Genomic DNA, 24628 nt, shown 5'->3' on the forward strand with positions numbered 1-24628 from the left:
TTTATATGGGGTTAGATTTTTACTGAAACATAAGCCAAATAAACTCTTCCCTTTGGAACTTGCTTTTGGTCATGGTGTTTCAACATAGTAACTCAAGATACACTCTCAAAGACTGTGATGGATGGAAATTCTTTCAGTGGACAGACCTGTAGGCATATACATGTCCCCTTTGACTTGAATTATGGATCTAATTATGAACTAATCTTAATGGCTTGGTAAGTGGCTAAGCTCTGTGGGCTAGGTGTTTCTCTTCCAAAACATATGCCAAAGCATAATCCTCAGAGTTATGTAATCAATGCTATCTGGAGTGGAGCCTCTGGGAATTGCTCAGAATGTAGGTTTTAGCAAGTAGAAGAAGCATTCTTAAGTGTGTTAGTGGCTTCATCAGAAGAAATATAGAAGAGAATAAGTCTTTACTGTTTCCTGTGTGATGCCCTCTGCCACCTGAGTACTCTGCATATGTTCCAACCAGTAAGAAGGCTCCCATCAGTTAGGATCCTTTAACCTTGGACTTCCCAGTTTCATTAGTGTGAGACATTCTTTTTTACTTATAAAATATCTAGCCATGGCATTTAGTAACAGACATAGAAAACAGACTAAATTTTGAAGAAATTTGGGGAATGGGAAGAACGAGGCTCATAGTGTGAATATTAGCATCCCACATAAATGCATACCAGACAGCATCCATAATAGTCTGTGTTCTCAGTAATCAGATGGACCGTGTGAGCATGAACGATAGTTGGCCTCTCTCCTTAGCGACCCAGATGCTTGCTTGTCCATGTATCAAAGCATGAAATGGCAGGAGAATTGGAGGTTGTACTTTTGACATAATGAAAGAATAAATAGGTATCATGCAGAATAAAAGCACTTTTTCTGTCAAGCAGTTGTAAAGAAGACAACAGAGTGACAAACAGCTCTCACTGAGGTAGAAGTCAGAAAGAACTAAGGTCAAAAGCCATAATCTAAACATTCTGAGGTACCAAAATAGTTGATGTTGGGTCAAACCCTTTCCAAAAAGTTTTAGAAAGAATGGAATTCTCTGAGTACATAACAAGTGAGAAGTTGTCTGTATCTTAAAGAGACACCTTGAACAATATCCAAAAAAAAAAAAATAGAAACAGCCTACGTGTAAGGGGTGATTATGATGCTAAGGTCCTGTTCCTCAGTTGGTTCTTGATCTATCAGTAAATATGTCAGGATCCAGTTGCTGGGAGAAAGGAAAGAGCCAGGACTTCCTTATGGGTCCCCACATAAGGAGACTGAGAGATACAGAGGTGGAAGAGAGATTTTACCCTGCTTCAGAGAGAGAAAAGGACCAGTCATATGAGATCTCAGGTCGAGATAGGCCACTTCTCCAGGCAAGAGGTTAGAGTGTTGAGCTGGAACTAAATAGGGCACATTTAGGGTACTGAGCTAAGAGTATTGGGAAGGGCACTCTAGCCTTGGTAGATTAGAAGCACCCAGCAATTAAGCCAAGAAGGCAGCTTGAAATTGAACAACTGTGTGTGTCTGTGTTTTTCATCTGAGGATCCAATATTCTCTGGGTTGGGGGCTGGGAGCACAGTCTGCCCAGAGCTTAAAGCAGGGTAGCAAAAACTACACACTACATATGTTGTTAAATAAAGGAACACATAAATTAGTGGACTATTACTTTGGTGGTTAGTCTTAATTGTCAGCTTAAATTGTCAACCTAAAATTCCCTGGGAAAAAAAGAGAATCCAAATCATCTGCATTATGCTAATTAATGTGAGAAAACCCAGCCCACATTAGGCAGCACCATTCCCTAGACAGGACTCCTAAACTGTACAAAAATGGGGAAATCATGCTGAGCACAAACAAACAAGTGAGCGACTGAGCATTACTTTAATTTCTCTCTGCTTTTGACTTTGGATGTAATAAGAACTAGATGCTTGAAGTTCCTGCCCTGACTTCTCCACAAAAACTATAAACTGAATTAAACCCCCTTCCTTGAAGTTCGTTTTTGTAAGAGTATTTTATCACAGCAACAGAAACAAAGCTGGAATGATTACTCAGCCTTAAAAAGTAGGAAGTTTTGCTGGGTACAATGTGGAGGAACTTAGAAGAAATTAGGCTAGGTGACATAAGCCAGTCACAGAAACACAAATGGTGCATGATCTCAGTTATATATAGAATGTCACTAAAAAGTCAGTTTAATGGAACAGAAGATTATAAGATTCTATCAGTGGTGGGGTTCAGGGGGATGGGAAGATACTGGTTAAAGGGTCAATGATATGTATATGTTCTACAATTCTAAGGCACAGCATTGTGACCGCTGTTAATATTGTATGGATCATTAACTTCAAATTACATGAGAGTAGACATGAAGCATTTCTGCCATACTAAAGGGTGATTATATACATATAAATGTGGCATATACATACACATATCCATATATGTGCTTGCATATATAATAGGAGTTAGTTTGATTAAAATAATTTCAGTATATACACACATCAATATGTGCAACAAATTATAATCTCTTTCTCTATATATAATATATATTAAGTTTCAATAAATATATAATAATAAAGAAGGAAGCACTATGTTTATTAGAAAAGGCTAAATTCACTTTATATGAGGTCAGTTTGAGACTCTCTTTAATGACTTGGATTTTGTATATAATCTGGCCTCCAAAATGCTTTTTTTTTCTGGTGAAGATTGAAACCCAGGAATTCACACATGCTAGACAAGTGCTCTACCACTGAGCTACACTGTAGCCCATAAAACTCATATTGAGGCTTATTTCTTACTGTCAAGAAGTAATTGAACTGTGGGTAATGCATCAGTGTAGTCCCTGTGGTAGTTTCTGGGGGTGGGGGGGATGGGTTGTTACAATGTGAGTCAGTTCCTTTGTTCCCTCCCTCCCACAGTGCCTCTTTCTTATAAATGGCACTTTCCTATCTGCTTCTCAGCCATGTTGTGATACATGATAAATCCCTCAGTAGCAGCTAAAAGCAGGTGCCAGCACCACAGTCTTGAGCCAATAGAACCATGAGCTAAATATTTTTATATAAAGTATTCAGGCCCATGAATTTTATTGTAGCAACACAGAACAGACTAAAACACACCCCTCGTAGTGTCATGTGACATACTTGCCAGGGTAGTTTTCCAGGAATCCTTTTGAATACCATTGTCCCAATGATGTCTTCTGAATCCTTTCTCCATATTTAATTATTAATACAAATTATTTTATCAGAGTGAACCTTCCCAGTCTGCCCCTGAGCCTTGCAGGTACACCACCCCAGCCAGTTCTTCATTCACAAAGAATGAGGACAAGGTAGGTGAGAAGCCATTATGGAAGGACTGGAGAACTAACTGCTGGCTGGTGTCTCTTGTTCTCCCAGTTGGTAACTGGCTGCCTCTCTGTGGGCTTCTTTCACTCGCTACATTCAGCCTCCTAAGATTCTAGCCTCCTTCCACCCTTTGTTCTGATGTTTGTTACAAGAAGTCATGATATTCTGGAACAGACAAGCTGAGCAACATTTGGAATCAGACCCATGTTTCTACCTGATCCATACTGTCTGTGAACTCCGGGGTAATCCTATAACAACTTGTAAACCTGTTTGACAGAAAAGAATAATACCTACCTCTTATGGCTCTTATCAGACACAAGTGATGTATATTAAAGGCTTTGAAAACGGCACAGACAGAGGTCAGATTGTTCTTAACTATTAATATTAAAATATCTCTCCTTAATCACAAAGGCACTGTGGCAGGGCAGTCGTTTACAATAAAGGATCCTTTTGCAGTTTGGAGAGGTTACAAGAGAGTGACTGCCCAGCGAAGAACTATATGTCACAGTCCCTTTGCATTCGAATGAGCAAAAGTGACTACCTTTTACTAATTGGATGTGAGGAAATGTGATATGACTTGGAAGCCAAGGCAGTTAGATATGTGTGAGTGTACCACCTCCAATTTACTTTCCACTTGAGATGAGTGAGGAAGACATGTAGAAACTGCAGTTATAAAATAAAAGAAACCAAGTCCCTGAATCATCATGTGGAAGACAGCCACCTGCTGACCAAGAATTCTTAGATCACTGCATAAATGAGGAATAAACTCCATGTTCTCTTAAACTATTAAAATCTTGGGGTTGATTTATTATGATAGCTGTTATGTCCTGAAAATAAATGAGATAAAGGGACGGGAAGGTTGTGGCTCAACTTGCGCACTCCAGCTGGCAATGTCACCTTCGTACTGATTCGTGGACAGCGGGTGGGACCGAGGCATCCCGAAAAAACGCCTGTAGTGTTGTCAGTTATGACTGCCGGGCATTTTTCATACATCACCTTGTGTCCCTTGCCACGTTCTGGAGTAAATTGCAACCTTAGTGCTGGAAGTATTTGGCTTTAGAAGCTTGCAGAGGTCATGAGATTTGTCACTCAATCCAGAGACCTAGTTGTTGGTATCCAGACTCAGATTAAAGTCCTCCCTCTCTCTGGACATCAGCCTTGCCCCACCTCAACATTGATTAGGGCTCATCTACTTTATTCTCAATAATGTCCAAAGTCTGTGTGATCTAGAAATGACTCAAAGGAGAGATGAGCACAGGTGGAGTTCATCTTTCTGTTTCTCCCATGGAATCGGCTTAAAAACACTTTTATTTTCATTCTTATTAGCAATAACATGGGATGGATCTAGCCCAGATCTTCCTGCTTCTCTCTCTCTCTCTCTCTCTCTCTCTCTCTCTCTCTCTCTCTCTCTCTCTCTCTCACACACACACACACACACACACATTTGTCTGCCTACCTCCATGCAGGAGTTACATCCTCAAATCTTTTTTTCTTAGCTCCAGTTTGGTCAGAAATTTAAACTCAGGCAGGGGACAGAAATCTGCACAGGTCAGTGGTATTTATTTATTCCTTTTTGTGGTGGGGGAATTTTCTTTCCATTTCTTCTCTTTTGCCTTCAATATAAGACCTTGTTGGCCTGACCTTTTCTCAGACATGCAAGCAGGCCACGGCTAGCATCCACCTGCCTTTCCCCTTCTTGAAGTCCATGCCAAGGTCTCAACTGATCCTGTGCCTCTGGGCATGCTTGTTTCTTTTTGTCTGTCTTCTACTGACAAGTCCTCTCACCAAAATAAATTGCCATTAATTTTGTTTCAAGGTCCCATTCTCTGTAAGTTCTTTCTCCATTCTTCTAGGCCAATTCAGTGATTTTATGGCTGTGTTTTGTGGCCCTCTGTTCAAGCCACACTCAGAGCACCTGTGGTACAGGACCTTTTTCATTTGCACCTGATCTCAAGTTTCATAAGCTCCCCCCAATGCTCAGCTTTGGAAGGGGCACTAACACATAATATAATTTCTACATCCTTAAGTTCTCTGACTTGTTTGGGCCTGGATGGGTTTAGTCCATTGCTATCCACCCACATGAGCTTCCCCCACCTCTTCACATGTGCACAGGCAGGTGCAGACACACAGACACGCAGATACACAGACACACACACACACACACACACACACACACACACGGTAGACTTCTACAAAGGTTTCTCCCTTCTAGAAGTGTTTCTCTGGGTATGGGCAATTAATTGCATTCTCTCAATTGCAAATTTGCTTTCCAGATCTTTAATAGAAAGCTTCATTTAGTTCCGTGGAATGGTGTTGTGAAGCCATGAAATCACATTAGGGTTGTCAACTGGGCTGGACTATGAGATGAAGAGGCAAGAGGAGGAGAAAGGCTCACACACAGAGAAGCAAGGACTGGAGAGAACACATGGATGGAAGGCAAGGAAGGCAGTCTTGGTTCTTCAGGTTGCCCCCCCATCTGAGTTCCAGAACCCCTCCCCCTCCCTCACCTGGCATACTAACACTGCCCCTCTGTTTTAATTGGTTCTTCCTGTTCCTTAGAACCATTTTCATTGGTTCCTGTTTTGTAGAACTCAAAACACTGCCTTAAAGTTTTTTTTTTTTTTTTTTTTTTTTTTTAACTCCATCTTCTCTACTGTAGCCTCCTTATGGTCAAGAACGAAATCCTCATTGTGTCACCAGAATGTGACGGAACATGAGGTGGGTGGGCACAGTAGGATTCATGAGGTGGGTGCGCACAGTAGGATTTCCGAGTGAAAAATGACACTAAATAAGCGGACACTGACTCTGAGTCTGTGTGGGGAGCCCTGGCTAAATATGGCTTTCTAGTCAGAGCCTTACCCTGCTGTGCCTTTCTTGCACAAAATGTTCCCTCGCTGCTATCTACACAACCTGTATTGCCTATGACCTCTTGCTTCTTTAATCTGGGTTGTGACAAGTAGCACTGAGATGAACATTTTTCTCCTTTAAGAAAAGACTATGCTTAGCGCCTGCGTATGATGGGAGACAACACCTTCAATTCTATTGCATCCGTTTCAGCAAATGCCCAAGGTGGCCCCTGGACCATTCACTGAAAAAACACGGTGGGGGGAAAGCAGGCTGTGTGTAGAGACATATAAGTATTCCTTTTATTTTTATTTTTTTTTGAACCAACCCAACATTTCCACTGGCAGCTGTCAACATATCTTAGGACACGAGCACTGTTTTATTTTTTATTTTCTTTAAAAAAATCTGTTTAAAATTAAACAGGTGTTTTAATTTTGTTTTTCTCTCTTAGAAAATGTATTTATGTCAATGCAGAAAGCTTCAAGACCTGTGGGCAGTTTTGGTGTGTGTGTGTGTGTGTGTGTGTGTGTGTGTGTGTGTGTTAAAGCCAGGTCTTTTCACGACACACTGGGAAAGGGTCTGGAAGGTGGGGTGTCAGCGTGTCAGTCCTTATTTTCTAGAAGCCTGGACTCCTTGGCAATGTGGTGACTTGGATTCCTTGGGGGTGGGGTACAAGAAATACCCCACTGTCTGGGAAAAGAGAGCTTTATGAGATTTAAAAACAAGCAGGAACATGGGGGAAACGAAGGATTATGTCCTATCTTATGAACATGCTTTCAAAAGCGGCCTGAGGGTCAGGAGAAGGGGAAGGAAGCCTCTGTTTTCTTACAAGCCTCCAAATTCTAACATCACTTTAACCCACCTCCTCAGCCCTCCGTAGAACGCATCAGCCAGGGAGGGGTGGTGACGCTGCCATTCCCCCAAACACTGACACTTTAAATATGGCCCAGTTGAATACCCTCTTCTCCCCCAGCTCAGACACAAACATTGGAGAGGTGTTTCCTGTGTTTCCCCGGCTGCTCTTGGTCAGCCTGGAATCTCTTATTCCCGCTCTGAAGTCTCTCTATGGAGGGCACACACACAGGTGCTGACACACAACACAGAGACGTAGAATGACCAAGAGGAGGATGATTCCCCTGTGTCTTGGGTTTGATGTCAATGCACGCAGAACGAGGCTCCTCCTGTGCCCTGAGTTAAAGCCAAGGGACAGCAGCAGAGCAGGAGGGTGTCTGTCATTCAGACTTGGAATTCCTTCAGGGTCCTTTGCCACTAGCTTCAGGAAGAGAAGACAAGACAGTAAGTGGAACCTGGTAGGAGAATGGAAATGACCACAATGACCAGATGGAAAGAGCACCCCAAAGCAGCCATTGCTGAGATGGCTCATCCTCACACCCTGACAGCTGAATGAGGGAGTCTTGATGCATTTTGCTGGAGACAGGGGAGATCCTGCCCCTCAAGGAATTAGAGCCAAAGGAATAGTCGGGCGAGGCTCAGGGGTGTGAGTGGCAGGATGGGGAGAGGTGGATTTGTTGCCGTTGTTGGTTTGTTTCTAATTAAATACTTTGGACAGTGGACGTCTTCTCCATTCCATTGGATCGGTTAAGTTTTGTCCCTTTCTGTGCAGTGTCAGGACCTAGGTCAGGTGAAGTTCCTGGGGCTCGGGTCCTGATGCTTCTTCTCCAGGGATGCTCAACCTGGGAAGGTTGGTGAGGAAACGCCCTTCTTTCAGGAGAAGTCCTAGGCCTGCCCTGTGGAGGTCTTGCTCTGGTGTTCAGAATCCCTTGATGTAGCAGTAGGCTTCCAGCGTGGCAAATAGTATGTAGAGGAGCCACAGGCTCACAAAGAGCCATGTCGTGGCAAGCTTGCAGCCACGAGGACCTCCGAGCTCCCCGCCCAGGTGGGGCCGCCGGCGGTACAAGAGCACACTGAGGCAGACAAATGCAAAGATGGTGAAAAGAGTGACCGAGAAGGCCAGAGTGCCAGCGGACACATGGAACTCCTGTCCCTGCATGGCCCAGTAGATGGCGGCCACGGACCAGGCCAAACCAATACCCAGGAAGACATTGACAGCATTACTGCCGGTGACGTTGCCAATGGAAGCATCTGCATACACATCCTGCAGGGCAGCGGCTTTGCTGGCAAATGTATCTGGAAAAGGACAGAGACAAATGGGAGCTGAGGGAGGCAGTGCCGTCTGAGCATCCCTTATGGGCAGCTTGGCAGCATGGGCAAAGGGACCACTTCCAACCCTGCCACTCATGAGCTGTGTAGCCTCGAGTCCATCCAATTATGGGTCAGGGTTTCCTATTCCTCATCTGTAGGTATCTGAAGCTTTTTAAGAGCTATTCCCATTCTAATAATTACCTAGCAGGCATCTCATTCCCCATTGACTCTGTTTTTAGCGAAGAAGACACAGTGATTTCATAACATCTGCCCAAGGAACTGTCACGTACTGGGAAGCAGCTTGAGTAAATGCCAGGTTGCTGCTGTCATGAGGGCCATGCACTTGTGTAACTCCAGCAGTGACTGAATGATGCCCGTGTGCCCAGGAAAACAAGGACTGAGGCATCTACACAAGGTCACTTCTTTTGGAAACCCCAGTGTTGTCAGGTGCTTTCTGGACAATTTCCAGACCCTTGACACACCTCAAACGATCTCCCTACGTAGTAAATCCTGACATCTCGTGGTTGCCAGATTTCCTGGATCTCCCAGAGAAAGCATCTTGCTCTATCTTGACTATAATTTTCCAGGTTGGCTCTTATCTACCCTCAGTTGTTTTTGCCTTCTCCCCTCATAGCTGCCCTTTTCTCTCTGATGGTTTAGACATATTGAGACCTGGAGAAGAGCGAGCACAAGGTGTGTCCTCTGCAAGGCTCCTGGCACCATTTGATTTCTCATCAGTGGATTTACTTCTGTAATAACCACACTTCTGACATCACTGATGCACAAAGCATCCCCCTCCCCCAGCCCCCAGTCTGAGATGGGCTTTTAGAAGAAGGATTTCCCGAAAAGAGCTGTGAATATAGTATGATGATTTATTTTGAGTATCAACTTGGTTAGATGGGGGTTAGTTGAATGGCACTTTTGGGCGTGTCTGTGATGAAGTTTCCAGAGACTATTAGATCCTCAGGGCTATATATCAAGGAATGCACATTCACCAATGATGTCATAATTCGATGGCATTATTAGGAGGCAGTAAAAAGCAAGAGGGACCTGGTTGGGGGAGGTATCTCACTGGGGGATATTTCTTGGGGATAATAGCTTCTTGCCTAGGGCCTTTTACTACATTCATGTCAAGCAAGATGTGAGTTGCTTTTCTCTATCACACCTGGCCTTCCCTGACATGTGCTGATGCCCCCCAAAATGGATTCTTCTGTCTTTAAGTTTTTCTCTTGGGTTATTTATTTATTTATTTATTTATTTATTTATTTTTGTAGGCTGCCCTTGATTTGCCCTGTGGACTCGCAGTCTGGTGAGATTTAGTACAAATATTTGAAACTAGCAGAAGGTCAGAGTTCAGATGTCATAGAGACCGAGACTGAGTTAAGTAGGGAGCCTGGCCTAACACAGTCAGCCTGTACCTGCTACTTAGGGCTTGTCATCCAGGCATGGTTTCCACAGGACCTGTCCTGACTCAGCTTAACCCAGGGTTTCCTGTTTGACACCTTTACTTCATAGAAATTATTAGAAAGGCTCTTAATTAGTCGGGTCTAGTCTCCTTTTCTAGATTTTTAGCCGAGGGCTGAGGAGGAAACATGCCTGCCCTGACTCATACAACAGATCTGCAACCAGCATAACATGGATCAGGCATCATGGGAGCTCAGTCAACATTAATCTACTAAATGAATTAATGAGTGGTTACTGTGGTTTGCCTTTGGATACTTAGAAGAAGATAAAGACCATGTGATTCTTCACACAAAAGGACAAATCCCACTAAGGTGCCAGTTCTGAGAAGAGACCTTTGACCTCATAGGTGACCATGGATCAGGGGAGGCCATAAAGGGTTTTGGTGTCTCCATAGAGACATCTGTAAGCAGGCTAATATTTAATCTTCTATAGGTTGTGGGAGGCACATTAAAGGACATTATTATCTCTATTTAATTACATTGCTTGTATCTTATTAATATAACATGAAGGCTAAGAAATGGGGCCACTTACCTGGTCAGGTACCACATCCTTAGTAGGCCTCAGTTTCCCCTGTCTAGTAAGGTTTTGATGAGCAGGACAGGGGTTGAATGTGAATTGTTTTGGCACCCACAGTGTCTGCTGTTTCAGATCTGAGGTTAGGCCAAGTGTAAGGCTCATTTGGACAAGGGGACATCCTCTCCGCAAACTTAAGCATTCCTCACTCTCACCTGGCACAGAGGTGCCGAATGCCACAAAAACAACAGCTGTGACCGAATCCTTGAGCCCGATGGTGCAGCCAAAGTGAGAGGCCAGGTCCCCAATGATGGCAGTGAGCATGCCGATGATGAGGATGGAGACCACAAAGCAGGCCCAGCCGTGGCAGTACTCTGTGGGGGGCACACAGGCAAAAAGCACCTTCCAAAAGACCGTCAGGAAGTGCATGACATAGTCAAAGCAGGACGGCAGCCTCTCTTCTCCAGATTCATCGTCATCCTCATCCCCTGCTAGAGATAAGATAAACAGGGCCGAGAAAGGGAAACGTCAGATCTCCATTCATAAAAATGTGAAGTCTCAGCCACACCATAGGCATCCTAGGCCAGAATGGGGATTCAGCACTCTCTGGACAGCAGGTGAGAAACAGTGTGGGTACCCCCATGGGAAATGGGGAAGAAACTGGTCATGTGGCCACTGAGCAGTTTGCATGCAGGGTGCTAAGAGAGCAGGAGAAAAGGCAGACAAGCTGTGGCATAAAAAGAAAGAATAGAGAATGGGGTTAAGAGGCAGGGTGGGAAAACAGGACAGTAGGGCGGAGGAAGGACCAAGGGGTAAGGGACAGGCTACATTTGATCTAGGCAAGGAAAATAAAACTGGCTGAGTGGTTGCTCACTCCTCACTTGGTGCCAGCAGGATTCCTCCCGTGTTTCCTAACCTGTCTACAGCAATAGCAATCATAATTCTGTCATTATCCATCCTCAGGGGGATGGCTGTCATTCCAGATCATAGAGGTAGACTGGAGAGTTAATAGCATCCTTCAGATATTCCTTGGTCTATGACCATCCTTGTTAAGAAATATGGATATGTGTGCCCTTCCAGTGGCCCAGGAGAAAATGTGCCTTAGTTAGAAAGAAGCAGAAGTCAAGAATCTGGATTTTAATTCTAATTTTGAATGAAAGAAATCTTAGCCCAGGGCACTTTACCTATAGTTTCTGAGCTTTAGTTCCCTCCTTTGTGAAGGGGGTAGACTATGTGGCCTACATTCCTTTTGTTGTCTCTTGAGGGCACAGTCAGGTCATCAGAAGGGACACAGCCGAATGGATGAGAAAGCAGGGCAGCAGCCACAGCAGCAGCAAGCCTCTCTTCCTAGCTCTGAGTTTGCTCTGACTCTGAGGCCTTAGGGATGTGACCCTGTGGGTTGCTATGACAACAAAACCTCATGGAAAAAGACATGGCCAGTAGTGCTTGTCAGTTTGAGAGAACTATAGTGTTGCTGAGAGACAATGCAGGGGCGGCTGGGAGACCCTGTCCATCCTTATTCCAACACATCTTCAGGCATCTGGGGCTTCTGCCTGGGCTGGACACGGGTCTCCTCCTGTAAATGTCAAAGGAACCATGGTGGGTGGAGATTAGTCAGGGGGTCAAAGCAAAAATTTTGCTAACTCTTGACATCCAGTTCTGGGAGGTAGAATTACTCTCCTTTTTACAGAAAAGGAAAGGCAAACCCAATAGAATATAGAGAATGATGGGAACTCAAGTTTCCTCTGTACTTGCCTTCTGAGAAAGGTAGCAACCATTCTCTTTAGGGCCAAGAACATTGAGGATGGAGAGGTTATTTGCACAATTCACACAGAAGAATTAGAAGACAGATGTAACTATCTCTTTTAGCGGGCTCAGTGAGATACGTAAACATATAGGACCAGAACTGGGAAGACCTAGACAGGCCATGAAGCTATACATGATCTTTCTTGGGGATTGTCTGTGCTCCTAGAGTGGCTAATTTTAGGACCCTCTTACCTGCACTAACAGTGATGGCTTCCATGAACTGGTCCCTCCAGGAGTGTGTCCCCACAACCAGTGCCAGATTTGTCTTTCTGATCAGCTTATCCACTGTACTCTGTCATGGGGAGAAAAACTTGGAATCATGAAGTTAGAGCTCTCAAAACCAATGAGGCCTCTCATGTTACAAAGGAATGAAAGATACCCTAATTTGCCTGGGTTCTAAGCATTTTTCATGAGGTAGCCTTGGATAATGTTTTCTGGGACAAATCCTTAGTTCTGTTATCTTTGGTTGTGAAGTCTGACACTAGGTGCTCAGAGAAATGTAACTATAGAGGTATTCTGTGGTCATTTTGAGACAGTGTCTCTCTATCATGGAGCTCTGGCTGTGGTAGAATTCTCCATGCAAACCAAGTTGACATTGAACTTACAGAGACACATCTGCTTCAGCCTCACATGTGCCTGGGATTAAGGGCCTGTGAACCCCCACACTTGGCTTGAAATGTCACTATAAAATAAGATGTCAATAGGCCTTGCCCTAGAGTAGCTGGTTTTGGCATTTAGAACATACACTTAAACAGTTGTGATGTCATACCTAAGGGCTTCCCTCCCTACTTATTTCATATTCTATATCATGTTTCCTTATAGTATTACTGGTGTACAAATAACCAGCACTACTTGTTCGATGTTAAAACCAAGGGAAATAGAGACTTGGAGTGATTTGTCCAGTTTCTATTTCACATTCTCAGTAGTGAAATCAGAACAAAGTCTCATATCTTCTGTTCCCAACCTTAGTTAGCTATTATTTCATTAGACCTCACTGATGGTCTGACCTTGAACTCATAGGACTCTTCAATGATGACCTCTAGTTTGGGGTGTTCACCCAATACTGGCTTTCCCATCTCTGCTATTCTCTTGGCCTCCTCTTCCTCCACAGTCAGCTTCCTGTCTGTCACCTCTGCAACAAAAGAAACAACAGACTAGCTTTAGCACATTTTCCATCTCCCAGAACTTTATAGCTCAGAGACACAGGCAGTGGGTGCAAAGCAAGCAGTCCTCAAGGGTGGGTACTAGGTATTTCCTAACCACTGAGCCATCTCTCCAGCTCTTGGACTGGATATTTCTAATGTCTCTTTCTATTAGGTGCTGAATACTCTGTGATCAGACCATGAATGGGCTCCTGGTAGGCCTGAGATGAGCATTTATCTTTCTGTTTTATTCCTGGGTAAGCAATCTGACCCAAAGAATCCCCAGTGATGATACCAAGTGAGGTCACCAAGCCATTTGTTTGCAGACCTAGGAAGAAAGGCCAAATCTCATGATCTTTAACTGTTTTGAATTGATGGGTGTGGTTGCTCCATGTAAGAGTTCTGGGAGATACATAGATACAATGCTCTTGCATACTGGCTCCCATTAGCATCTGTTTAACACAGCTGTCACTGTTCCATCTATGAAAGATAAAAGAGAACGTTTGCAGAGGTAGCTCCATTTCATATAAGGAAGGACATCTTCACAGTGAGAGACTTGAACACTGTCTCAAGGAACTGCAGGGTGTTCTGGTGGCAGATTCCCCAGAATTCCTATATAAGGCAGGGACATTTCTTCTGCAATAACAACAATAATAAAACTCATTCAAAACAAGAATAAAACAAAGCTCTCCCTTTATTTTCTTCATAAGCTTTCTCTAAGTCACTCTGCATCTTGCATCATGGACCAACAGTCCCTTTTCACGCTCAACAGTTAAACAGTCTTTCCACTTCAACGAGTGAGTCCATTCTATAGCCACTTCACCATGAAGACTTGTTTTCTGGATTAGAGTGAAATAGAGATTGGATCTTTTTATTCCCCTTTGATTGGAAAATCGCTCTTGGCAGCCTGTTTCTTTCAGAGCTCATTTAGACATCTCCTCATCCAAGTCTACATTCTCACATGCAATTAGTTCTTTCATTCAGCGCTTTAATTGCTTTCATTCCACACAGAATTTTCTTCTCACAGGAATCCTTGGATAATCCCAAGGACAAAATGGGTCAGAGGCCAAGGAAGTCTTTTTTTTCTGTAGCCTACGAATCAGTGAAGTGAGGGGCAGAGAGTTCTTGAGGCTTCAGTGAAAGAAACTCAGGGAAAGACTATAAACCACTGATGGGGGTTACTAAATAGAGATACTTATTTATTTGAAGATTTTCTCCATGGAGGAGGGAAGTCGATGGTGATGCAGGTTCCAGTATGCTAGCTTGTTGGATTCAGTGTTTCCTACAACCAATAAGGTGTTACAAGGCCCAGGAGCTGTCCGTGGTGCTACTCCATCCTAGCTCTGGTGTTTGTTGAGCTACTTTTTGGTGTTAGATTTGTGCTTTGACATTTCCTCACACATGTGTAATGAATTGTGATTGATATGATTACAATTATATCCTATCCTCCCTTATTACCTCTGTCAAGACTCTTTCAGCCTTTCAAGTCACCATTTCACATTCATACGTTTTAGTTATATTTTGAGGCCCCGTCAGTTTAACCTGGGCCATTTGCATAATGGCGGGTTTGGAAGTATCTGCCGGAGAATTGTGGGTTCCCTAGTGGTTTATTCAACTGATGGCTGTGACTCCGAGTTCCTAGAATCTATAATGACCACAAGGTTGCAGGTTTTGAGGGTCATTTTGAGTTCCTTTTCTTTCCATGGTTGCTGTTGCTGAAAGTTATTCTTTCGCAGGCTCATTGTGGATGGGTACAGTTGTATTGAGCTCATGATTAGAATGGCTGTATAGTGTCTATGAGACGGCATTCTCTAGTCATTCTTCTTGTCCTCTGGCTCTTGCACTCTTCTTGTGCCTCTTCCACAATGTTCTCCGAGCATTAGAGGGGTGGTCCACACGTCTTGTTTATGATGGGTCACTCCTCACCTTTCATTTATTCCCTGTTTTTATATTTCCAAGCTGGATGATATCTTGTAGCAGCATCACCTTCCTTACTGTAATATGTGTCTCTGGTGAGTTCATTCTGAAAGCAAATCTGGGCGTCTAAATGTGATGGGGTATTTGCAAGGACAGCAGTCCTAGAAACAGAATTGCAAAGCATTCTGGGGAAAAGCCCTTAGAGAAGACAAAGAGACTCCTTAAAGAATGGGTAGCCTTTTCTTCTTCCTTCCGGCGTTGGCATCATACCACACTGCTTGTCTCAGCAGTGACAGTGTCATCCTGCCCTTCCCTCCCCAGACCCCTCATGTCATACTTTACATGTGCCATGAGAAGTTTATACCAATATAATGAGCTCTCCAGTGACACATAAATGTATCTGTCTAACCCCTTGTCTAGCTATCAATCTAGAACTATATCCATCTGGCACATTATTGATCTACCTGCTGACCTGTCCACCCCTGTGGTGACAGCCACTTTTCGTATCTAGCTTCCTGCAAAAATCTCTTTGACAAACAGCCAATCCTCTGGATTAAGCTACCCAGAGTCCCACAGAAGTTTATATCTGTTAACTGACTCTCACACACTTGTCTATAAACTCTGACTTAGTGTCTTACAAGCGAGCCTCTCCTTTTTCTAAATTTTGTATAATAGTCATTACTTTAAGTTCAAATTAAGTTAATTTCTTCAAGCCCCACACATATAAGACAAAAGATAATGATTCTGATCACTCCTCAGAATTTCAAGTGGAGAGAACAAAGGAGAGGTGATCTTGATATTCAGGCTGACTAAACAAACTCTCAGTTCCAGGAATAAAGAGGGGAAGAGGTGGGGAGGGAGGTAGAATATAAATAAGATGGCAGATTGGACAAATATTGGAAGAACAAAGAGCCTCCCAGGCTAGACAAGGATAGAGTGTGAGTGCTCTGCAGACGTCTCTACAAAGAAGCAGTGGTGTGGCTACGTCCCACTCCCTGGTTCCTGAACTTGGTGGGATAGCCCAGGATAAACACATTCACTTTGTTTCACCACCGGGCACTGTTAATCATGCTGGTTTGTTCTCTCAGGAGGATCAAAATCAAAACCCGAGCTTTCTGGTTGATATAAAGCCTAGTGAAGGGCTCCTCAACCAGAGGTCTACAGACTGAAAGGGTTAGGGCATCCCTTCTGCATTTGATATTCCTACAGGCGTTTGAGAGCATGTTAAAGGTATAATGAAACTTAAACCAAATCCAGATATGTGTGTTAGGGAGTGAAGGTACGAGCTGAAACAAAGGAACCTGGACATATTACTGTGGGGTAGAATGAGGACAGAGAAAGAAAGAACGGCCTCCTGGGAGCAGAGAACAGAGCATAGAGCTGGGGCTAGTCCTTGTCCTGCTGGCATAAGAATAGGCAAGAAGACAAAGAGGGTAGAGCATCATTTTTACAAAAGGAAAGCATATTAACTACGTGCACTTTTTGCTTAAGGCTTCATGGAGGCAAATGATATTGCTACATCTATTGCCTTTTCCTAAGCCCAAGGGGTGGCTTGGGTAACCACGAAAACCAGTGAACTCTGTAAGACTTTTTTCTCTCAAATGGCCTTTGCATGCATGTGTGCTTGTGTGCATGCGTGTGCGCACGAGCATATGTGTGTGTGTGTGTGTGTGTGTGTGTGTGTGTGTGTGTGTGCGTTTAAAGAACAAATGAAATGTAAGATTTTTTTAAAGCAGCTTGAAACTGTCTTGGGGAGACCATTCCATCTGCATCGAGTACAGTACTGCCAGACACAGGGGGCTGCTTTCTTTTTTGGTCATGCAGTTGGATGCTGTTGGTGAACGGCTCCCACTCATGCCAGCATGCTCTCAGAGTAGGCCCATGTCCTGCACAGAATCTAAATTCTGAATGAGTGTCTCTCTAAAATAAAGTCTATAAATGTTTTTCTTATCTAGAACTCTCTTCCCTCACATAGTTTTACTGATTGGAGTATATATAACTTTCAGGATGAATGATGAAAGAATGTAAATCTAACCATTTAGGTCTCATCTGTGATGAGTTAGATCTTCAGAATCAATAAAAGTCTCTCTGTATATTTTTAAACAAATTTTCTTTCAGGTTCTAGGCAGCTATTGGTTGTTTTCCCCTGTATCTCTGGGGTCAGCCTTCTCCTTTTAAGCTCTACAGCCATCCTGTTGGAGATTCTGGTCCTAACTCTTGCCCTTTTTCCTCCAACAATAAGATGCAGATGTATTAAGATGCAGGGAAGTCTATGATCTACTGTCCTCTTGGAAGGTTTTCCTTTAACGACTATGTGTTTCCCCACATTCACTGATGAAAATGATGTTCAAGGAATTACCTACTTCCCCACAATTACACAATGACGTAAGGGGTCTCTCAGTCATTGGGGGAATCTGTCAGGTTATCTTGACCCTGTAGTTCCTATTAAGTAAAGTAATGGATATTGATCTTAAACCAAGTAATAGAATTGGCAAGAATGGAAAAGAGGGGAAAGACAAACACCTCTTACCTGGAGATAACAGGAGCGCTGTTTGGAAATGGATACCAGAGAAGAGGGAGAAAGAAAAGGAAAGAACATTAAGGTTCCATCTTGAAAGTGTCCCCAGGTTTTGTGGCTCCTGGCAGCATAAGGAAGGCAGTAGGTTTAGTAGGTGAGAGCTAAACACATGCAGACAGCAGCATTTGAGCATGCGCTGTGTTGGAGCATGCGCTGCGTTGGAGCATGCGCAGCAATAGCAGCAGAAAGAAGTGTGAGAAGCTGAAACAACTGCTGAGCAGCTACAAGAAAGCTAGCCCCACACTAACATCCCTGAAGACATGAGTGCTAAGGATGAAGGCATGAGGATGGGAGGACCAAGTGGATAAAAAAGTTCACCGTGCCTCAGTCTGAAAAGGAGTGAGGGCCAGTTATCACGACCATGGTGTGCATTTTGCAATCCAGCCAGAGTAGCAGGCTTGTTGACGGCAGGTGAAGCATAGGGCTTGAATGTGAACTCCAGATAGCAATATGCAAGAGTGTGACCGTGTTCACATCTGTGATTCCCGGCCCTAGCCTTCCAATCGCTCATGCTTTGCCTTCTACACCCGTAACATTTTCACAGTCACAGATGCTATCTCAGCTACCATTATGGCCAGACTTTTGCTATTTCCCTAAAAGAATGATATAAGGAAAAGATGCATCCTTCAGGCTTTAGTCCCTGGATGGTTTGTAATATGTTGGAGTTCTGAAACATGGATTCCCCTTACTTTGTGGCACCTGTCTCATCTTGTCCCCGTACTTAGTAATGTTTAATAAAGTCCTGTCGATAGCCTTTTGGTTCAGAAATGGTAGATGAACTCTGGATTTCAGATACTTTAGAACAGAGGGACTGTCAGACTAAGACTTGTATGAGGACAGGAAACAGTCAAAAACATACACAACACAGGATGTCTCTAGCATATTTTTGCTTGTGTTAAACTCTTCTCTCTAAGATAACTGGACAGGTTCTTCCCATGACTGAGAGACTTGTTACACGATAAGAACTTTGCTTATGCTGGACCTTCTTGGACCTCAAAATCCACCAGTTAAAAAAGAAAGTCTTAGTATTTTTCACAGCACATTTTCATTGTGTATGTGGCTGTGCACTCTTCACGCCCTGGCACTTGTCAGGTCTGGAAACGTCTTACTACATACTCCTGGTAGAGACTGAAAAGGAAGAAGAGTCTGTTCGGATATGTAGGGATATCTGCAAACTTTGTTCTACTAACTTCAAGGAATGCAACTCATGCCCAAGACCCTTTATATGTGTAGACAACTGCACATTTATAGTCACCAGATATGTGTGGACTCAGAATCTATATGGTGTGTAAGCAGGTGAGAAACAATCAGTTTTCTTAGTTGTTTTTCATTTAGACTGTGAAGGTAATTAGTTGGCCAGTGGACATTCTCATTACATAAACAAAAACAGCAAAGGAGGTAATTCATTCTGCTCCTTTTATAGATCTGCAAGAAGAACACTTCAGACTCTGAGGCCCAAGTGAAGATCCCAACACATTAATGCACCCAGGCAAGCCAGACACTCTCTGCTTCTTGTCTTTATGAATCTGAGGTTTAACTAAGGAGGTATAGATGCATCTGTGAGATCCAGGTTGGTCAACTTTGAGTGACTGACTACTGCCAGTGTTTTCTTGATTCCCCATGAATTGATCCTCAGGGTCATGTGAAACTTATTTATCCCTGCTCAGATACTCTAGAGACAACCAGGAAAGAAGATCTCTCAGTAATCTTTTGGGGGCACTTGACAAGGTGTGTCTCTGGATGTGAATAGAAGAGAAAGAAACAGGCCCCACTGTTGGATAGCACCTCCTTTCCCACAGGAGGCTCCCTATGGTCAAGCACTGACCTGATATCCCTGATAATGCAGTGCTCATCCTTGCTAAGAGAAGCTCACATTTTCATGCTGAGGCTTAACTCCATGCCAGGGCAATCATGTTTTTTTCTCATCCCCTCTTTCTTCCTTTATGGCAGATCATGTGGAACTTTTAATATTATCTCCAAAAGCTGTTGTATTTGCTCAGAATAGAATCTCTTATTTCAAGTGCAGTCCTATTTAAAAAATTCAATTGTCATGGTGGCCATGCAGACATGATGCCAGCTCGAATGCCTCTCCTAGACAGGGGTGATAATGAAAGGCAATTTCCACTGTACTGTCTTTCACTCTGAAAAGAGTAGTGCATCTGCAAATCAGAATGGATTTTTATTTGACTCTGGATCTAGACAATTGGGTTTTATAACCTTTAACCTCATGGTCTGATGCCAATATCAGGAAGAATTGAAGAAACCAAAAACTAATACCTTAGAGTCTAGGTCCTAGACCATAGGTCAGGAGGCTAGAAAAGCTATACATTCCTTGCTGAAAACGTTTATTTTGGCACCCTGGATTAGGTTTCCTAAGGATTTTCCTGAAATATTCTTGGTTAAAGGGTAACATCCAATGGGGAGCGGCCACAGGCATTTAAATTCAGCCAGGCCTTCAGAAGAACACAAGGCTTATCTTAGGATGTTTCCTGTCCTTCGATTTGGTAGGACATTCAAAGGGAGGCAGAAAATAGTGTGTCTAAAAATAAAGGAATGGTTGGGCTTCTAACCGCTCCCTCCTATCTGGAGCTTCTGCCTTCCTTCCAGATGCTTGTACCATCCAATGAGCTGTTTTCATCTTCTCCTTGGTGAAATTGTCTTATATGGCCCTTGGGTACCTTTTGTTTCTAGCCAACCATAGAGATGTGTAGTCACTGCACAAAGAAGATGTGATGGAAATGAGGTAGATCAGGCACTTAGACAATTTCTGAGAGCTGGAAGATAGGCTGGAGTACAGTGTGAGAAGCAATGGGATGAAATGTCTTCTTCTGGCATTCTCCAGTGGTCAGCAGAAGATTGAGCTTACTCTATCCCTTGAACATCAGATGTGTCAGATGCCGGCACAAAACTGTTGAATTCTGCAGACAGTTTCAGTGGACAATGATAATTGACCATTGTTTGAGAAGGCCTGCAGAAGACCTGCTTTGAGAGTGTCTCTATTGACCTCACTCTCTTAGATCTGTTGTTTTAGCTCTCTGTTGCTGAATATGAAAGGTTACCCCTATAGATGAACAAGTGATTTTGCGTTCCCATATCTTTTCCTTCAACAGTTTCAAAGTTGCAGCTTCTGGACATTTTTATTAAACGAAGAAAGCTTCTTTTCTGTTTCCCTGGTTGCAACAATGCAGTGTCAATCCCTTAAGAATGATTCTCTGGATGGGATGTTGAGATTCATGCTCCGCGAAAACAAAGAGAGGGTCTACTTCTCTAATCAGAGGTGAGGAGTGTCTTGAGTTCTGAGCAATGTCTTCACTTGCATATGGCAAGTTAAGGCAGGTATCCATGAGCTATGTACTAGCTGTCTCTAGTCTCCCAGTGATAAGCACTATGTTTTTTTCTGGGGCCTACTTGTTCAGAGAGCAGTTGAACCTAAAGTTACCTTATTTTCTCTTACACATTTTCAATTTTCTGTCTTCATTATCCCAAAGCAGCCCACATAAGAGACCTTGATTTAGACTATGAAGAAAGGTAAGATGGAGTGGATGAGATGGTAAGGGAGAACATAGAGCTTAAGATTCCTTATTGCAGTGTTACTTCAGAAGTTGTCTCTCTCCCAGAGACCATGGCCAACTGGTATTTCTCCCATGTCATGGTCTAACCAACTGGGAAATACCCAAATAATGTACTTACCTCTGGGAAGAGCAGAGAGGTCTATGGGCCTCTCTGCAAGTGAATAGCTTGCCAAGCATTTAATAGACGTTGAGGAATGCAGCAGAAAATGGTCAAAGCATTATGATGACCTGGGGCCAACCCTTTTTCCAAGACCCCTCCCCCACTGTCAGTCCAAGCTAGAGTGAGGGGTGGCAAGAAAGGGGTACAGACATGCAACACATCACATTCCTTCCTTTTTCTTCTCCTCCCCACCCACCAAGGAGTGTTCGCATCGACAGGCTATATTGTATGGGGACAGAGAATAGGGGGAACAATCCAGTAACAATTGGATAATTGCACAATTATAGCGCAATACAGAAATAACACATCAGGGCAATGAGGAGTTGAGGCTGCAGTACTGACCAGAAAGTGGGAAAGGAGGAATATGGAAATAAATTATAGCAAGGAAGGCAGAGATGACACTGAAACAGGGTGAGAGCAAGACTACAGCAGGGAAAAGAATAACAATTTCTGTCAACAGGAGAAGGAGAAGGGAACAAAAGGTGGAGGCAAAAGCAGTCACTTTTTCTTCCTTTTCAAAATCATTTCCTTGTTTGTTTACATTTTCTTGCTTCTTTTTCCCGTTGCCCTTTCTTGGCTGTTGTTTTGATTTTTAAAGAATCTCACACCTGATATTCCACGTTCCATCCATTTCGGTTCACCAAGGGCAATGAAGAAATTCTCTTGCCTTTCGTACTCCTCCTCATCTACTATTTTAACCCTTATGGTTTTCCTGTAGGAACAACAAGAGAGAGAGTGTCGACCAGGAGGGCAGGTTGGTGGTTTACCTCAGTACAGCCTTTAGCAATCATTCCCGTCACTCCTGGCACATAAAGCCCTGTCCGGCCATGGTGGCCTTAGACAGGGCTATGGTGGATTGTTCTGTCTTATTTAAAAAATTTTCTTAGCTTCTCTTGTTTCTTGGTCATAGTTGTTCTTATAGGTGATAGAGAAAGGGAACCAGGAGGTCAAGGACAAGTGGATAAAGGAAGCCAAGAGGCAGGAGGGGAGTGGGAAGGCAGATTGGGTTCATGGTGGGGAGGAGTCATTTTGGATCCTGCCAATGGTTAGTAGGAAGCAAGTGGGCAGCACATTCTACTGATGTCACATGGTAGCAATAGCATTTCTTTAGGCATTGAGTAAATGACCTGCCCACTGAGGATGATCCAGAACCCTTCCACAATGAAGAATTCTTCTACAGAACCTAGGTCTTCAGTCCCTTCTTTTACTTCATTAAGAAAACTTTAAAAAGGAAAATATTTATGAAGATGGAGACTAGAGAGAGAGATGGGGGAGAGAAAGGTTGTAGGAAAAAAAGGGACAAAGGAGTATGTTAACTTTCTCATTTTCCCCCATAGGGAGGTTCAGGAGTGAGGACCAAAATAAGTGCTAGTTTCAACATGATCCAGGAGTCCTATACTATTGACATCCCTGTCAAAAGTGTGCTGTATCCCAAAGTTGACCTTCTAAATGCATATTAACCTGGGTTCAGAACACAAAGTTGTGAAGATTGCTGTCTTTTTCTGGGTATCAATACAGTGGAGTGTCTGTTACAAATAAAAGTAAGCCTATCTTTGAAATATACTCCACTCCAAAGATGCACTTTCGCCTCATTCAGTCACATGGTAATGTGGAGAGGCTACAGGGAAGGCCTGCATTTCCGTGCTTAGATTCTCTTGGCCAATGGTGGTTAGCAGGTCCTGTTAGAGAACTAGCTGGAATTGTTGTTCTCTGAGATTTATTTGTGGCAGGTAAGATTCTGGGACCAGGATTCCCTCAAAGGGAAAAGAGAATAGGTGATAGTTTAAATGTCCTCAGATCAGGTTGGCGTGGTGGCACAAACCTTGATTCTAGCACTTGGGAGGCAGAAGCAGGAAAATCTCTGAGTTTGAGGGCAATCCAGTTTACAAAGTGAGTTCCAGGACAGCAGGGACTATACAGAGAAACCTTGTCTTTAAAAAAATATGTCTTTATATCCTTTGATGTTCCTTTGACATTCTGAAGATCTGAAGACATACTTCACTTTGCTAGCAATAAAATACAAACAGTGTTGAGTTTGTGTATGTGTGTATGTGTGAGTGTGAGCATGTGTATGTGTGAGTGTGTGCTTGTGTGTGAATGTGTGGTGTGTGTGTATATGTGTATATGTGTGTGTGTACATGTGTATGTGTGTATATATTGTGCATGTGTGTGCATGTGTATATATGTGCATTTGTGTTTTCATGTGGTATATCGTGTGTGTGTGTATGAGTGTATATGTGTATGTGTTTTACTTAGGATTCTTTTTCATACCTTGTTGGGTGAACAAAAGACATATATCATTAATAAATGAGCATTTGGAGGTCAGAAATTTCCCTGTCTTTAAGACATGAATGTGTTTTGCTATCAAAGGGAACTGTTGCATGAGATCAAAGTGGGCCCTGCTTAAGAAACACGATGATGGTTTGGTTAATAAATAGTGACTCCTAATCCAGCAGCTCTTCCTCTAGAGCACGGCTTACCCTACAAAGGGTGGTCTGACTTCTTGTTTTTGGCCAGAAGTTTACAAGGTCATTTAAGTGGGAAACACAGCTCTGTCCACTCTGAGACATCACATGAGCTTCTGGGAAAGCTTGCCCTTGAGTCAGAATTCTCTCTCTGCTGCTCTGTCTGCCTCCACATCTAGCTTTCCTTAACAGGGGACTAGGATAAGGCAAGGACATGTTTGATGGAGACCTTTATTTTAAGATCAGTCAATGTCAAGGAGAGAAATAACCTTTGATAGCAGAGATGTGGCAGATAAGATCGTTCCTACATGGTCCTTGGGGGAGTGGGATGAATTATGATACAAATATATTGCTTCTCAACCTCCTGGGACAGAAACTCAGCCTTGTAGATAACTGTATGTCTGGAAAACTGTGCTAGAGTTTGTTCCCCATGATTTCTTCTGTCTGTAAACAAACCTTGCCCCTCTATACTACATCATGGAGAATGCTACTTACCAAACTCTCTCTCTCTCTCTCTCTCTCTCTCTCTCTCTCTCTCTCTCTCTCTCTCTCCTCCCTCTCCCTCTCCCTCTCCCTCTCCCCTCTCCCTCTCCCTCTCCCTCTCCCTCACCCATACTCATTTTGCCACCCCAGAATAATTACTATTTGTTCTTGAGGACTTCTCTATGGATACCATGTGACAGGTTGGCA

At 43.3% G+C, this 24628-nt stretch overlaps 1 protein-coding gene across 4 annotated transcripts in view; it reads right to left on the reverse strand.

Moving 5' to 3' along the window:
• Positions 1-6572: 6572 nt before the first annotated feature.
• Positions 6573-24628, reverse strand: part of SLC8A3 (solute carrier family 8 member A3) — a 124410-nt gene continuing 106354 nt past the window's right edge. The window contains exons 3-8 of one of the 4 annotated variants that reach the window (XM_080932331.1): positions 22082-22185; positions 17694-17711; positions 13112-13236; positions 12297-12396; positions 10514-10786; positions 6573-8306 (exon numbers count right to left, since the gene is read on the reverse strand). In XM_080932331.1, the coding sequence (XP_080788457.1) occupies positions 7930-8306; positions 10514-10786; positions 12297-12396; positions 13112-13236; positions 17694-17711; positions 22082-22185 (997 nt within the window). In that variant the 3' untranslated portion in view covers positions 6573-7929. Of the gene's footprint in view, positions 8307-10513; positions 10790-12296; positions 12397-13111; positions 13237-17693; positions 17712-22081; positions 22186-24628 lie in introns of all 4 variants that reach the window. The other 3 variants (XM_080932330.1, XM_080932333.1, XM_080932332.1) reach the window with 3 other exon arrangements.

This window comes from Micromys minutus, assembly GCF_963924665.1.
Source record: "Micromys minutus genome assembly, chromosome: 1".
Taxonomy (NCBI): Eukaryota; Metazoa; Chordata; class Mammalia; order Rodentia; family Muridae; genus Micromys; species Micromys minutus.